General features: G+C 42.6%; 1 protein-coding gene across 18 annotated transcripts in view; it reads right to left on the reverse strand.

Annotated features, from left to right (window-relative positions):
• Nucleotides 1-386: 386 nt before the first annotated feature.
• Nucleotides 387-16,743, reverse strand: part of LOC117676231 (vacuolar protein sorting-associated protein 33B) — a 28,302-nt gene continuing 11,945 nt past the window's right edge. For 7 of the 18 annotated variants that reach the window (XM_087877860.1, XM_087877854.1, XM_087877859.1 and 4 more), the window contains 16 exons: nucleotides 6,261-6,365; nucleotides 5,817-5,913; nucleotides 5,276-5,353; nucleotides 5,039-5,112; nucleotides 4,829-4,915; nucleotides 4,654-4,744; nucleotides 4,301-4,375; nucleotides 2,728-2,792; nucleotides 2,571-2,625; nucleotides 2,440-2,486; nucleotides 2,173-2,305; nucleotides 1,992-2,065; nucleotides 1,821-1,922; nucleotides 1,651-1,723; nucleotides 1,117-1,227; nucleotides 387-670 (listed from right to left, as the gene is read on the reverse strand). In XM_087877860.1, the coding sequence (XP_087733986.1) occupies nucleotides 591-670; nucleotides 1,117-1,227; nucleotides 1,651-1,723; nucleotides 1,821-1,922; nucleotides 1,992-2,065; nucleotides 2,173-2,305; nucleotides 2,440-2,486; nucleotides 2,571-2,625; nucleotides 2,728-2,792; nucleotides 4,301-4,375; nucleotides 4,654-4,744; nucleotides 4,829-4,915; nucleotides 5,039-5,112; nucleotides 5,276-5,353; nucleotides 5,817-5,913; nucleotides 6,261-6,365 (1,347 nt within the window). In that variant the 3' untranslated portion in view covers nucleotides 387-590. Of the gene's footprint in view, nucleotides 671-1,116; nucleotides 1,228-1,650; nucleotides 1,724-1,820; nucleotides 1,923-1,991; nucleotides 2,066-2,172; nucleotides 2,351-2,439; nucleotides 2,487-2,570; nucleotides 2,626-2,727; nucleotides 2,793-4,300; nucleotides 4,376-4,653; nucleotides 4,745-4,828; nucleotides 4,916-5,038; nucleotides 5,113-5,275; nucleotides 5,354-5,816; nucleotides 5,914-6,260; nucleotides 6,366-16,743 lie in introns of those variants that run through there. The other 11 variants (XM_060694718.2, XM_060694716.2, XM_087877856.1 and 8 more) reach the window with 5 other exon arrangements.

Consider the following 16,743-nt stretch of genomic DNA (forward strand, 5'->3'; position numbering starts at 1 on the left):
GCTAGTCAAGAGCGGGGGGAGCGCTTTCACCAGATAGGGAACTGCCGGAGATGTGAGGCCGTTTAAGGCATCCGTGCGAAAAGCAGCGCCCTGTCCCTGAAGATGAGTGGACCTCTGGCCTTTCTGCCGGATGGCTCCCCCTGGCCATTTCCCCCGAGGCTTCCGTTACCCTGGAGGCTGTGGACACTTTGTAGCCTTTTCTGTCCTTTCCTTCCCAGTTGCCCCCCCCCCTCAAATGTCCATCCAGTTTAGTTAGCTTCAGCTTCCGCTAGAAGGGAACGAATTGGGAGCGTTTCTGATTTGGGAAAGGGAGAGGATGAGAGCGAGCAGGCACAAAGGCATCAATTAAACAGGAAGCCGCATGATAGGCAATTGACCAGTAGCAATTACATCAATTAATCTTTTATTTTGTTATTCCTGTGGTTTCTGGCACGATGTTTATGTGCATTATACACGGACCCATTTATTGCAGGAGAAAGGTTTCCAGATTGCTGAAGGCTGAAAATATGGGGGGAGGGGGCATGTAGGGATTTTTCAATCTATGGAGTATTTTCAAGCATCCCTTTGCCTCCAGTTTGCTTTGGATGCGGTCACATCTTCATTTCCATGGTGGATTCCAGCAGGCGAGCATTGTTGGTGATGGCCGTCGTCAGGATGATGAACCGGAGCCCTGGTGGAGAAGCAAGAACCAAAGGTGACCCTGCAGAGAACAAAAGGCTTCCCTGCCAAGGGATGGCAATGATGCCAAGACCCCAGCTCAAGCCCCTTGTCAACCTATCTATCCTAAGAACTGAAGGGGGAGGCTATTTACAGCTGCTTGATTTCCTGAAAGAAGAGCAAGACAAAAATCCAAAAGACTCCAAACACAGTCCCAAAAGAAGCCTGACAGGAAGCTACCACCAACTGGTTTATCTGTGTAACTGGACACGGAGGGGAAACCAGTTACAAAAAGCTTACTTTTTCTCTTTATTTGCTCAAGTTTACTTTCAAAATAGCTAGAAGCAGGGCCCTCACTTCAAACTAACCTACATCACCACAAAGTTTACGTGCAGGGGCTCAGAATGGTACACCTCATGCATCCGCCAACCATTACCCCAGTTTGGGTGCATCTCATACCTCTTTCTCTGCCAAGGAAGCGGAGAGCAGCGACTTCAGAGAAGGTGCAGCCTCCTAAGAAGACTGCCAGGATGACTTGCTGGGAGGCTGGAGGTCTAGGCTCTTCTGCAGCTGCAAGGAGAAGTACCTAAATCCATGCCTCCAGATCAGTTGGAAGATGCCTATGGAGGCATCTGATTGACCAATACGTGATTTCTCTTCCACGTCCTCCTTAGGTCTGGATCCGCTCAGAGCAGAGTCCAAACAATGATTCCTTCATATCAGCACCTCCCAGAGGCAGAATGGGAATCGGGAGGACCCTGGCAGCTCTCCGAACTTCCCCAATTCTCCTGCTGATATTGCCTTTTAGACAGTTTAGCAAAATTGAATCACCACCACAAATCTTGGAGGACACATGCCAGTACTTTTGCTGATAATAAAATCTGCACCATGACCACTGAGGAGAACAGGCAGCATGCCTGGATGGAGACCCGGCTGTGGGAACAGGACCCCCGTCTTAACAAGCAGGAGCAGCAGACCCAGCCAGCCACTTGCCTGTGACAAATTCATGGCCCCCGAGCAGCCTCGCCACCTCTTCCAGGCCCAACCAGCCCCTCCGCTCCAGCACCTGAGATAGAATAGAGTCAAGCCAAAGCTGCCAAGGGAGAAAAGGAGCCCTCCCCAAATACCCCCATTAGTCCCAGCAGTCCAAAGGCTCTTAGCACCTGTTCCATTATCTTGCAACTGAGGGGCACATAGGCGCCACTGAACACGTAGGCCATGTCCCGGGGCACTTTCAGGTCGTAGTCTCCATTCCCACGTGGGATCTGCAAGGGAACAGGTGGTCACAACTGGAGGCCTCTTCCCTCCCTGCCTTAACTGAATCATGAACTCACCAGGCCCAGCTTCTTGCTTATAGCTCGGAAATTATTCTTCCTGGCCAGTGAACTGAAGGCATCCGAGAGCTTCTCTGGGGAGGGGGAGGAAGGGGAAAAGGATCCTGAGGACTGAAGATACCCATCTCTTTGCCCCTCCCCAGAAGGAGCCAGGGCGCAACAGAATCCCAAGGTCCCTTACCTGCTGCTTTATCCGTCACCAGCTTGCTGACTTTGTTCTCCATAGCCGTCAAAGTCTCACCAGACACTTGCTCCGTCAAGAGCCCCAAGTGCTTCAAGTTATGGAAGGTCAGAAGGTGCTCTGGTCCATAACTCTGCCAATGGGCAGGGATCGGTATCATAGCAGAACAAGAGATCATCTTGGGGAAGGGGGGCAGAGCTGCACCTTCAGAAAACTGACTTGGGACCTCTCTGCCACCCAGGGGAGGGCCACATGTCTGAGCCTCACCTGCAGGTACTGGGTTTTCAGGGAGCGGTAGTCCTTGGGAGAAAGTCCTGGGGAAGCAGGCAGAAGACGTGGGGTCAAGGGGCACAGCAGGGCCTGCCTGACCCAGCCCTCCCTCCCGAACCAGAACCTACCATTCTCTGTGATTGACAACAGGCACAATATCCTCAGACTCTCAATAGGGGTGACCTGTTTCCGGAAGAGTGCAGGAGAAACCGGTCAATGGACAGCCTTCCCCAGGCCTTGGCTTGGGCCACTTCCTCATTCCCCTGTGATCCAGCCTCCTCTCACCTGCCGGTCAATGTGCTCTTCAATGAAGCTGATGCTCTCCCGGATATCAAACCCTTCTAGAAGGGCTGCCAAGCAAACAGAGTGATGAAAGCAAAGCCAGGCCCAGACTCTCTCTCACCTTTCTTGCTTGCCAAAGACCCCCCGCATGGCCTCTGCCTCCTAGCACCTCCCCTCCTCATGAGGCCCCTCCAGCTACCAGAAAGGAAGCATCCAAAGACAATAAACCATCTGCCAGAAGCAGCCCAACCCTCAAGCTGAGAATCTGGAATCAGGCCAGTGCCCAAGGATGGCAGGAGGTGGACCTTCGCCACTTCCACATGGAGACTCCCAAGATCAGCACTCAATGCACTGATTCCAACCTTGCTTTGAGATAGGATTATGTGAAGTGCGGTGAGCCAAGGAAATATAAAGGCATTTTTAAAAGTCTTTTAACTAAATCCTTGATACCAAAACTGTTTAATACAGCTCTTCATCCATTCCTCTCCTTGCAACCATGCTTACCCCACTTTATATGCCTGTCTTCTCCCCTCTTCCTTCATGCACTTCTTTTGCACCTGATCTGAATTCATCTCCTCTGCAAGACCAGACCCCCGAAGGGCTAGGTATTCCAAGGCCTGGCTTTTCAGTCCTGGCTTTGCCACCCACCCATTCAAGTTTTTTTGATGTTTCTCCTCATACTCCCAGCAACAAGGAAGTTGGAATCAATGTCCTTTTCTGCCCTTCCAGCTGCTTATTCCATACAATGAACTACATCAGATAGTTAGATCCCGGATCTGCGCACCTTCCGCCGCGCGCTTAAAACGTTTTTATTCCATCAAGCTGGCCTGGCCTAAATCTTCTCCTTTTTTAAATTTTAAAATTTAAATTTTAAATACTAATTTTAATTTGTTTAATTATGGGATATTTTAAAAATTGAGCCAAATTGTTTAATCTGTTTTAATTTATTTTAAATTTTGTATTCTTGTGTTTTATCCTTTGGCTGTTCACCGCCCTGAGTCCTTCGGGAGAAGGGCGGTATAGAAATCTAATAAAATAAATAAAAATAAATAAATCTGATCCACTTCCCTTATGCAGCATTTGAAGGTCTTAAGGTTTCTGCATCCTTTCCCTCTCATCTGCAAACATTCCTCCAAAGTGCAAAGGTTCACCTCCTTGAGCTGGTCTTTACCATAAATGTGTCTTGCAACTACTCATTCTATTTTCCCTGTCAAACACAACTACCTTGATCTCTAGTACATTTTCATTTCCATGCTTGGTACATCACTATAGATGAACCAATTTTTCAGTCAGCAACACAGAACTTACTGCATGCAAAATGACATGAATGTTCATGTCCACAACCAGCAAACCTCTGCTGTTGCCAAGAGACTTCCTTATACATTTATCCATAAATACCTGAAAAGACCAACTTGTTTGTTAAAAGACTCTTCTTGTTTCCTGCCCACTTGCTAACCTTCCCACTGGTTTGAATGATTCTCAGAGAATTTCTGTCATCTGATACCTTCCCACATTCAGTAATCAACTCCAATCCCATAATCAAATTCAGCCAGTTCACTTGTACAACCCTTCTTACCATGTTCCGTCTTCAACAGTTCCTGGAAATCCTGTCTGGTTTTTTTCTTCATGATGGACTCACAGGCCCCAATATCTGCACATATGAGGAAGATGGTCAAACCACGAGGAGGAAAATATTTTCTGGAACACACTTAAAGCTGCCCGTGAATCCTCCAGCACTGAGTCTTAACAACTAAAGACAGCTTGAAATCCTCCTGCTGGGACGAGGCCAGAGATGGGTTTTACAGAATGGTTGCAAAGGCTCTGCAGCCCACATCTGGCTGGGATGGGGCAGTGGGCCATGCAAAAAGTCCAGGGAGGTTTTGTTGCTAAGATTCCTCTGCCTAGGACACCCCGGCTGAGAGGACTTACGGAGACTCAATAAGCGATGTTCTTGTTTCAGGCCCTTCAGTTCTTGGGAGACAAAGTTCTTCATCTGCTTAATATCCATTCCCCGTCGTCGCTGGAAGAGAGACATTTCCTACAGGCTGGGCCAGCCACAAATCCACCCCTTGTGGCCATTATTGCCCCATTCTAGCCTACACACATCATACTGGGCCTGCAGGTTCCGTGCCTTCTGACTCAGGAGACCGAACACATTGGAGAAGTGCTCATTGCGGATTTTGCTGAACACCTGTAGAGAGATGCAGGCCAGACCATGGTAACCTAGAGAAGCCCCTTGCCACTCTCCCAACCATCTGGCTTCTGCTCTCAGAAACTCCTGAACGGCTTCTGTCTCAGAGCAGAGAAAGTTTACCTTGTCCTGGGAATTCAGCAGGACTTTAATGCTTCGGTCAGAGGAGGTAACATCTGGACCAAAATCCACACTTCCTGCAGAAAGTGGGTTGCTCAAGTCACTTGCCCATGGCACTCAGTTTACCAGGACCAGTAATTATTCTGGATGATGGCAACCTCTGGATACCTCCAATCTAGCCCTCAGAAACTGGAAGGTTAGATGCCAATGCCAAAGGCTCAAGGCTGGGGAGGAACTCACCACATTTTATGCGGAAGGTATCATCCACCAGGCCTTCATAGACCACCTGAGAACAAAGGGCTGTAACGTAATCCACATCTAAAAAGAGATAAACGTGAGGCCTCTCTTGTAACAAGGCCCGGCTCAGAAGCCAAAAGTAGCATCTATGGGCAGGGTAGAAGAACAGTGATCTGAAGCTGGAGAACAGCTTCTGCTTGGGTCGAGCAGACCGTTTTGCCACTTTTATCTACCAATTTCAAGCTCATCAATAAACTGTTTGCTCAAAATAAGACACAACAGCTGCTTCTCTCTGAAATTCCTGTGGCACTGCTCTTCCTTTTGGCAATTGCTTGAGTCTTTGGCAGCTTCCAGGACATGTGAAACCAAGAACTAAAGTCTGTGGGAATCACTTTGTCTCTTACTTCCAAAATGACCCCCCCCCCTCCAAAAAGCTGCCACACAGCACCTGCACTCAAAGAAGGCTTAGCAGGAGCTCCCACTGGAATCAAGGAAGGTTTCTAGGCAGAATACTACCTCCCTCTTCCCTTTCCCCCAGACCCACCTCTGTCTATAAGGAAGACGTGGCCAATCTCTGGCTTCCGATCCATGTTGTCAACCTCGCTCTCTTCCGCTATGTCACGCCAAAGCTCATGGACCATCTAGGAAAAATTAACCCATTGCACTTTACAGGTCCCCTCAGGTTACATCACAGGCAGGACTCTCTTACAAGATCCTTCCCTAATGACAGGTGCCTGCTTCGTTCCGACAAAAAAGAGCCAACATCTTACCAACACAGAGCAAAGCTTTCAGGAAGGTTTTGGGTAGCTTGGAAGGAAGAGAACCTTTTACATAAACAGGGCTGCATTTAGTCAATGTGTTCTGGGGCCTCCCCTTCTCCTTGCTTCCAGCCATGGCTCAGCCAACAACAGCCTCCATAGAGCCATTTATTTCTCTGGGGCACATGCTCTCTAAGCAAGTCCACCCGCCTGGGTTGATCTGGCCGCACCTTGGCACACCGCCCAATTCCATAAGTCTCAGTGAATGGGCCGAAGAGAGAGTTCATCAGCTGTAAAGCTTGGGCCACTGTGTTGATCCACCGCTGGTCTGCTTCCTGCAAGAGTAAATGGAACCTTGAAACCAGAAGGGAATAGTTGACTCTTGGAAACCCAGAAATCTCTTCCTCTCCAACATAAAGCAAATGGAATTTGCACACTCAATTAGCATTCAAAACAGAAATCAAATTAACGGTTTATCAGTTAAGCATCATGTTCTGCAATATGAGCCAACCACTGTATTGCTAATATATGCAAATACTAATTGGCAGGTAATAAATAAATGTGGCTTTTATTACAAAGATGTAATGTTTATAATTTTTATGTGAATATGTAATACTTTTCTTTAGAGCAGTGGTTCTCAACCTTCCTAATGCCGCGACCCTTTAATACAGTTCCTCATGTTGACTTCCGGTTTCCCTGTCTTCGGCGACGGCGGTGCCTTTTGAAGCTCCGCCAGCCCCGCCGCCTGTAGAGCCGCTTCGCGACGAAGAAGCGGCTCGAAAACTTCAAAATCCACAGGATTGACGAAGTAGAGATCGCAGGGCACAGGTCGAGCCCCTGTAACCCCCCAGGGAAGTTTCTGGGGAGAGAACAGGCGTGGCTCCCTCCCAACCTGCTGAAACTCCGGGCGACGTGGGACGATTCTGCTTTTGCAGAACAAGCCGGCTGCAGGAAACTTAAAGCGAAAAGAACCAGCCTTAATAAATAGCGAAACTACCTGAATCCTGAAACTTGGAAACGCAAGTATTAGCGCTTTGTTGACTTTTTAATCTGAGAAAAATGCGAATGAGTGAAAGTGCTTTGAAAAAACATGGCGCTCAGCCTTAGAGTTAACGAGCCAGCGAGTGTGGATTGGTGAAGTTATCTTGCTTTGTTACAAAGTTTCCAAGTTGCTACAAAGTTGCCTTGTTTGTAATAAGAGAAACAAGTGGAAAATTTCTCCCTTTTCAATACTTGACTTTGCTTTACTTCAACCTTTATTTGATCAAATCTGGGGGACTTTTTTAGAAGTCTTTGTGCAGGAGGGAAAGGAAAAGGAACTTCCCTCTTTAGAAAAACTAGATCACGTGGCAGGATGGCTTCAAAGAAGCAGGAAGGGAAGGCAACAGGGGGGGGATCCCCCACACACAAACATGAAACGCAGCTTCCCCCTGCTCAACAGCTACAGACTCAGAAAAAAGAATTTGATGTGGGAGATTTAAAAGAATTTATTTCTAAAACTTTGGATGATAAATTTCAAAAATCTCAACAGGAGATAGATGATAAACTTCAAAAATCACATCAGGAATTTATGCAGGAAATTAATGAAGTTAAAGATATGGTGAAACAGAACCAAAACAAGGTGACCAAAAAAATATCAGAAGTGGCATCTGGCCTGGCAGAATTTATTGGGAAAGTTGATTTTAAAGTTGAAGAACTTAAATCAGAAGTTAATGTTAAGATGAAAGACATGATTATAAAATTGCTGATGTTGACAATAAAATGCAAAGAGTTGAAAACGAGATTGTCATGATACAATTCAGGGCAATGGAGTTTGCTATACGGCTTCGAGGAATTCGAGAGGAGGAAAGACAGGATTTGAGACAAGTTTGTTCTGAGGCCCTGGCCAAGATTCTACAAGTTATTCCTGATGTGGTTTTTCACAAAATAGACAAAATTTACAGAGTCAATTCCTGGGTGGCCAGACAAAGACAATTACCTAGAGATGTGGTCATATATTTTACAGATAGAGAAATAAGAAACGATATCCTGCAAAAATCCTTTTACACTTCTGTACAAGTGGGGGGCTCACGAATTGGAATTTATAAAGAATTGTCTCCTAAAATGCTGAAAGCTAGAAAAGAATTTGGCTTTCTTGTTAAGGAATTGCAAAATTTACAGATACCTTTCCGGTGGGACGCACCAGTTGGCATAATTTTCAGATACAAGGGAGAAAGATACCGTTTGAATACCGTGGAGAAGGCACAGCACTTCTATACTACTATTCTTAAGGAAAGAACACCATCTCCACGTACATCTACAGTTTTGGAGATTAAAGAGAGTGAAGAGAAGCAACCTCAACGAGAATTGCAAGAACAGTCTAAGCAGGAATTAGAGGAAGTGCAAGGTGCAGAAGGAGGTTTTCTGGATGAGCCCTTGCTGGAATCTTCTCCAATTTTGGACCCGGTTCGGATGATTGAAGTTAAGGATCAACGTATAACTCGAGCTCAATCTAAGTTACTTAAACAAAAGCAACAACAACAACAGGAAAGACAAGACAAGGAGGCAGTTAAGAGTACTGCACAAGAGATTGGAGCCATGGGGGGAGCGAGATCGAAGCTTTCGGATGACCTTCAATTATTTTGCTCTTTGCTCCAGAAAGAGGGAGATGATGTTTAAGTGTTTATCTTGGAATGTTAATGGGTTGAATTCAGCACAGAAAAGGAAGAAATTATTTACATATTTGAAACAATTTAATAATGATATAATTTGTTTACAAGAAACGCATATCACAACTCAAGATCAAAAATATTTGATAAACTCCAAACTAGGAACACATTTTATATCTTCAACTTCGCAAAAAAAGAATGGTGTGGTTATTTATGTAAATAAAAAGTTAACAGCTAAAGTTATAGAAGCAGATGAAGATGGTAGGTTTGTAGCAATTGAATTGCTTACAGCAAATGGCCAAATTCTTTTGATTGGAATTTATGCTCCCAATCAACAACAGGACCATTTCTATAAGATGTTACATACTAAAATATTGCAATGGGATTACAGATCTATTTTAATTATGGGAGACTGGAATGGAGTAATCGACTCTAAATTAGATAAAAAGAGTTTGGCAAAGTCTAGGATCAGATTACCACAGACCTTTTTTGACATGAAAGAAGATATGGAACTAAAAGATGTTTGGAGAATACATAATTCAAAAGAATTGGACTACACTTTTTTTTCTGACAGTCACAGATCCTTCTCTAGGATTGACTTTATTTTGTTGACAGATGATTTACTTGTTAAGACAAAAAGAACAAAGATTTTTCCAAGAACTTTGACTGACCATAGCCCAGTATGGATAGAAATTGAGATGGACAAGGTTGAGAGACGTTCTTGGAGATTAAATGAGAATTTGTTTAGATATGAAAAAAATACAATAGAACTTAAAAAGCATTTGAAAGAATTTTTTGAAATAAATTTGAATAAAGGTACCCCAATTGAAATTGTGTGGGACGCAAGTAAAGCTTATATGAGAGGGGTACTTATCTACATGAACTCTAAACATAGACTGTTCCGACAAAAGAAAAGATCTGAACTGGAAATAGAAATAAAGAATAAAGAACAGTTACTTATTAAAAATCCAACAGATGAAAGAATACGTAGTGCTATAAAACTTTTGAAAGACCAATTTCAAATGCTTATGGCGGAACAATTTGCAACAAACTTACAATATGCGAAGCATAACACATTTTGTAACGCTAATAAACCGGGCAGATGGTTGGCTTACACACTGAGGAAAAAACAAAGTATACGGACTATTGATAGTATTGATATTGGAGGGAAAGAAATCTTTCAACAAAAATTAATTAAAGAAGCTTTTGTGGACTATTATACTAAATTATATGCTAAAGAGGAGGTGCAGAATGGACTTATAGAAAAATATTTAAACGATAAAAGAGTTACAAAAATTACTGATCAACAAAAGGAAAGAATGAATTATCCTATAACAGAGGAGGAGATAATAGTAGCAATTAAACAGTTAAAAACAGCCAAAGCTCCTGGCACGGATGGTTTGACCGCAGTGTATTACAAAACTTTGCAAGCTGAAATGGTGGAACAACTTAGAGATTTATTTTGCAATATTCAGCAAGGGGGTAAAATACCCCCATCATGGACAACAGCTTACATATCTTTGATACCAAAAGAACAAATCGGTCCTAAAAAACCAGAGAACTATAGACCAATATCTCTTTTGAATACAGATTATAAAATCTTTGCGAAAGTACTAGCCAACAGGCTGATGCCAGTAATTCAAAAGGTGATTCATGATGATCAAGCGGAATTTATCGAGGGTAGATACATGAAGGACAATGTAAGGCAAGTAATAGATTTATTGGAATATCTTGAGAAGAATAAACAGATTCCTGCAGTGCTGGTCTTTTTGGACGCAGAGAAGGCCTTTGATAGAGTGGATTGGAATTTTCTACTAAAGACTTTAAAAAAGATGGACTTTGGGGATCAATTTATACAGGCGATTTCAGCAATTTATCAAGAGCAAAAGGCACAGATCATTATTAATGGAAGTCTGACAACAGAGTTTAAAATTGAAAAAGGAACAAGACAGGGATGTCCGTTGTCCCCACTTTTATTTATTTTAACACTAGAAGTCTTGCTAAATACAATACGGGACTCTAATATCTTGAAAGGTATAAAGATTAGGCAAGAGGATTACAGAATAAAGGCATTTGCAGATGATCTGGTTGTTACCCTATCACAACCAATGGAATCAATAATCTTGATGAAGGACATTATACAAGACTATGGTAAAGTTTCAGGTTTTAGACTGAATCCAAAAAAGACTAAAATGATAGCTAAAAACATGACACAAGATCGTAAACATGAGCTTGAAAGGAGGGCAGGTTTTGAGACTGTACCTAAGGTAAAATATCTAGGAGTTCAGGTTGCAGAATCAAACATGAAATTGTTTCAAAATAACTATGAGGTGTTGTGGCAAGAGGTGCAGAAAGACATGGAGACGTGGAAAAAACTGCAGCTGTCTCTACTTGGAAGAATAGCAGCAGTTAAGATGAACATTTTGCCAAGATTTCTTTTTTTGTTTCAAATGATTCCGGTGCTTAAAAGTGATAAACAATTGAAAGTCTGGCAAACTGGACTCAATAAGTTTGTCTGGAACGAGAAAAAGCCGAGAGTGAAATTGAAAATTATGCAAGATGTTCCAGAAAGAGGAGGTCTTAAACTTCCAAACCTACAGTTATATTATGATGCAGCAGCTTTAACTTTAACAAGTGATTGGTTTGGAAGTAAAAAGGCTGGAATATTGAATGTAGAAAGTTTTGATCTTGAATTTGGATGGCATGCTTACTTATTTTATGATGACAAAGTTGATAAAGTATTTAAAAGTCATATACTTAGAGACTCTTTGATGAGAGTTTGGAAGAAGCACCGACTCAAATGGGATTATAAAATACCGCTATGGCTGGATCTTGGTCATAATTTGTGGAATACAAATATAATGTCATTCGGGGGGTTTTTATACAAAGAGGTTCTTTTTACAGATGCGGGCAGATGGCAGCTGAAGACATTGCAGACACTGTTGGACGAAGGGATTAATTTAACTTGGTTACAATATAATCAATTACAATTGAGATGGAAAGAGGACCAAAAAACTGGTATTATGATGCACGAGGAAGAATTGGTTAGACATATAAGAGAGAAAGTTCCAATGCATATCAAGAGGCTTTATAATGTTTTGCTAGAAAGGGACTCAGAAACTGAATTAGTTAAAGATTGTATGATTAAGTGGGCACAAAATTTTGAAGAACCAGTGATGTTGGAAACATGGGAAAAAATTTGGGTTCAGAATGTTAAATTTACAGTCGCAGAATCTGAGGGAAAATTTCTATAAAATGTTTTATAGATGGCATTTAGATCCCAAAAAGTTGTCATGTATGTACCCTAATGTTCAGCCAAAATGTTGGAGATGTGAATGTTTGGATGCTACGTATTATCATGTTTGGTGGACCTGTAGGAAAGTTAAGGCTTTTTGGATAAAAATTTGGTGGGTCATGCAGAATGTTTTGAAGAAAAAAATTCAATTCTCTCCACAACTGTTTTTATTGGGTATAGTTAAGGGTTTTACATTGGGTGAAACAAAATTGATATTGTATATGATAACAGCAGCAAGATTGTTGATAGGTAAATATTGGAAGAATGAAGCTTTGCCCACTATCGAGGAATGGACTTTGAAGATGGCCAGTTTTGCAGAGATGGCGAAGATTTCAGCATATTTAAAAGATTGTTCACAAGAGACTTATGAACGGGAATGGAAAAGGTGGATAGAATATGTACAGAACAAATATCAAACTAGAAAGTATCAAATAGCTTTTATTTGAAAATAATGTATTGGAAATATTTTAATGTAATGAGGTAAAGAGAAAAATTATACAGGGGAGGGAGGGGTTCAAGTTTATATATAAGTGTTATATTAAGGGTTTTTTATGAGTATGAGTATATTATAGGGAAGTCTGGGGGGAGGGGAGGGTTAGGGAGGGTTAGGGAGGTTGGGAAGTCTGGGGGGGGAGGTGGGGGGGAAAAAGGGGTGAAAATGTAATTGTAAAACTTTTGCAATAAAAAAAAAAATACAGTTCCTCATGTTGTGGTGACCCCCAACCAGGGGTGGGTTCTAAATTTTTTTACTACCGGTTCTGTGGGCGTGGCTTATTTTGTGGGCATGGCTTGGAGGTCATGTGACTGGGTGGGCGTGGCTAGCTGGTCATGTGACCGGGTGGCCATGGCTATGTGTATAGGGACTACTCAGAGGGCTGAAAAAAGTCATTTCTGACAGGTCCTCGCACTTTTGACTGGTCCTCACACTTATGACCATCCTCACATTTATGCCTGTGCAGCATCTTAACAACCGTGTCACTCATTTCACAACTGCTTCTCTTCACCATGGTGACAAGATAGGGCAAAAACGTAAATTGTGAGGACAGTCGTAAGTTCGAGGACTGGTCAAAAGTGCGAGGACCAGTCAAAAATAACTTTTTCAGCCCTCTGAGTAGTCCCTATGCATAAAAGGATACAGCAATAGAGAGGGATAAAGGAAGGGAAGGGAAATTAGAGTAGGAGTGAAGGTAAGAGAGGGAGGAAGAGAGGAGGAGAAGGAGAAAGGAAGAGGAAGTAGGGAGGAGAAGAAGAGGGGGAGGAAGAGAAAGTAAGAAGTAAGAAGTAAGAAAAGAGAGGTGGTAGGTTTGAGGAGAAAGATTGCTGTACAATAAAAAAGATGAAAGGGAAGAAAGTCAACCCCAAACAAATATTAAGATATTAAGATAAAGAATGAATTGTTAAACTTTAAAGAATAAAAGAGAACAAATAGCAATAAATAGCAATAATTAGAAACACACATACAAACATACAACGTATTTTCTTTGAACAGAGTATTTGGCCGGTTCACAAATTTAAACAGTTGTAGGAAGTTAGCACCCACCCCTTTCCTAGAAGAATGAAATATTTTGGGAAATATTAAAAAGGCAGAATATTATATTTCCCTGGATGAGAAATGGAGAAGCATATTTTACAGACAAAGCAGCTCCCACCTTCCTGCCCCCCACCCTTTGTTAATGGGCCAGAGGCAGAAAGTCAATCCTTTGTCAAAGGACATTTGCAACACAATAGCAACAGAAACTAATACAATGGGCCCTATCTAGCAACCGAAACTCACCACACGTGACCTGGGAAGCACATGTGACCATCAGCCAGCAAGTCTAGTTAAGAGCCCCACCCCCTGGGAGTCTGACAACCAATCAGGATACTCTTTCGGGGTCCCAAGAAATGCAAACCCAGAGAGAGCATAAAAACCCGAGGATTTACTGTATCTGCCCCTTTTCTGTTCAGGAACTCAAGCCATGTGATCCTGTCCACCATTAAACCATCTTTCCAAGCAGTCTCCATGTTTCCAGTGACTTTTTCCCCACTTGGAGCAGAACTCAGAAGGATGTTTCTTCCAACACAGTGTTTAGTCATTTCAATTAAATTTACAATTTCTATATTTCCTTTTTACCATATTTATTCCTCATCTATTTTTTTAAAAAACCAATATTACCCTTCATCCTCATCTCTAATCTTAATCAAATTCAATTTTTCCCTTCTATTCTATATTATACCCCTTTGCATTGTCATCTATTTTTATATCCATCCTCACATTGGTTAATTATGTAATACAGTTGTTTAATACAAATGCAACATTTTAATATAAATCAATTAGTTATATAACTTATCTTTTTTGTATATTAATCAATATGAACATGAATATTCCAATTATTTCCATGCAATCCAATTTCTTACAAATCAATTAATTATATTTACCAATAATAATAAACCAAATAATTTCCCCCATATATTCCTCCAAACTTAACCATTTCTGCTTTCAACACAATATACAATTAATAGTATCTCAATTATTACAATTCCCTAGTTAAATAGAGCTTTTTTTCTTTTGTGTTTTAAAATCTTGAACCTCTTCTTTTGCCCTAAATTTCCCATTGTTTGCAGTTTTGCACCTACCATTTTTGGTGAGGAAAAAGAAAAAGAAATCTCTCTGCCTCATTTTGTCACGTTGCAGCAAAGACCCTCTTTACTTTCAATTTCGCTTTTCAGCATAGCTAGGGGGAAAAAAATTTGCTCCAGGAATTTACCTCTTTGCAGCTAGCTCTTTGAAGCCCCGCAGCAAGAATTTAAAGTTTTTTTTTCCCTCTAGCCATCAGCTGGGACTCCGGAGGCAGCAATAGATTGGGAGTGGGCCGGGTAAGCGAATGGCGACCGGGCAATCCAACAGAGGCAGAGGGTGAGGGTGAGTGAAGGCGTGAGGGGGGGGCGAGAGAGGGCTTTGGCGACCCCTGTGAAATGGCCGTTCGACCCCCAAAGGGATCACGATCCCCAGGTTGAGAACTGCTGCTTTAGAGTATGTGCTGCTGCTCTGATAAATGTAAAAACGTGATTTTTAAAAAAGATCATCTTCAAGTCCTAAAGGTTGTATGTACATACAAAGGTTGTATGTAAGAGCCGTGGTGCCACAGTGTCTACAGTGGTTAGAATGCAGTACTAACCAGAGGCTACCTCTGCTGACTGCCTGCAATTTGGCAGATTGAATTTTACCAGGCTCAAGTTGACTCAGCCTTCCATCCTTCCGAGGTGGGTAAAATGAAAACCCAGATTGTTGGGGGCAATATGCTCACTCTGTAAACCGCTTAGAGAGGGCTGTAAAACATGGGTGGGTTCTAATTTTTTTTCTACTGGTTCTGTGGGTGTGGCTTATTTTGTGGGAGTGGCTTGATGGTCATGTGATAGTGGGCGTGGCTTGGTCATATGACTAGGTAGGCATGGCCAACTCAATGTCACTCATGTCAAGGGGTGCCCCACCTGGCCCCTCCCTCCCAGTCATTCCTTGTCACACCCAGCCTCAACGTATCTATAGTTCTGTAAAAATGTTGTTCACCTTTTTTCAACTTTATTATCTACATAAATGCACGTTCATGGACCACTGAAAGGAGGAAATGGCTCACATGCTTTGCCCACGAGTGTGCTAAACAGGCTTGTAAGGGGCTGCCAGAAAGAAGGGGGGGCAATGTATTTTCCAAAGCACCAGAAGGCAAAACAAGAAGCAATGGATGGAAACTGAACAAAGAGAGAAGCAACTTAAAACCAAGGAGAAATTTCCTGACAGTGTGAACCAATATAGGTGCAGAAATATTTCAGTCATAATTTCACATATAAAATAGCCATTCATGTAATACAACCTGCATATTGTTCAAAACAGTCATTGTATTATGGCTGATGTTTGACAGCAAGTCTAAATGTCAAAGATTACAAGAGTGCTTCTTTCTCTGTATGTATACAAAACATCACATACCAGGAATAGCATATTAAGATGCAGTGGTGGGTTTCAAAATTTTTTACTACTGGTTCTGTGGATGTGGCTTGGTGGACATGGCAGGCGTGACAGGGGAAGGATACTGCAAAATCCCCATTCCCTCCCCACTCCAGGGGAAGGTCACTTCAAAATCCCCATTTCCTCCCCATCTCACTAACCTGCTCTGGGAAGGAATCAAACTCCCCCCTCTTCATTTCCCCAAATAAAATATTACTCATAAGAAAAGCAAGGAAAAATCAAGCTGCTAACAAGGAACCTGCCTGAGCCTCATTCCACATTCCTGCCAGCTGCATAAAGGAAACTTTGTTAAAAGAAAACAGCTACCGGTGCTTAGAGATAATAGAAAGTGGAAGCTGGACGTTCGGCTACATTTACAGGCAGGCAGAAAACTCATTCAAGACAGGATATTTCACAATGGAAATCACCCAAACCTTTTTAGAAACACAAAGCCCATGTTGCACAAACCCCAAAACTTCAAAAACATAGAACCATATAAGAATCCCTCCTCCTATCCAGTTTGTTGTTCAGCTGACCCAGAAATGAACTGCTGAATGTCATTTTGCTTCTGCAAGTAAAAACTTCCTTCCAGGGGAACTTCCAGTTGGCGCCGCGGGGACACAGACGGGGAAATGGCGAGCTCCGTGGAGCCCTGCCAAAACCCCGTCTGCCAAGCTGCCGCCGACAGGTCTTCGGACCTTCCCTGTCTTGAAGGGACAGGGGGACAAGAAGGGACCCCTTGGGCAGCCGAGAGGAATGGGCAGGTTCCTTGGGGCCGGAGGCTTTCCCTT

Source organism: Pantherophis guttatus, chromosome 13 (genome assembly GCF_059756535.1).
Source record: "Pantherophis guttatus breed Tessera chromosome 13, ASM5975653v1, whole genome shotgun sequence".
Lineage (NCBI taxonomy): Eukaryota > Metazoa > Chordata > Lepidosauria > Squamata > Colubridae > Pantherophis > Pantherophis guttatus.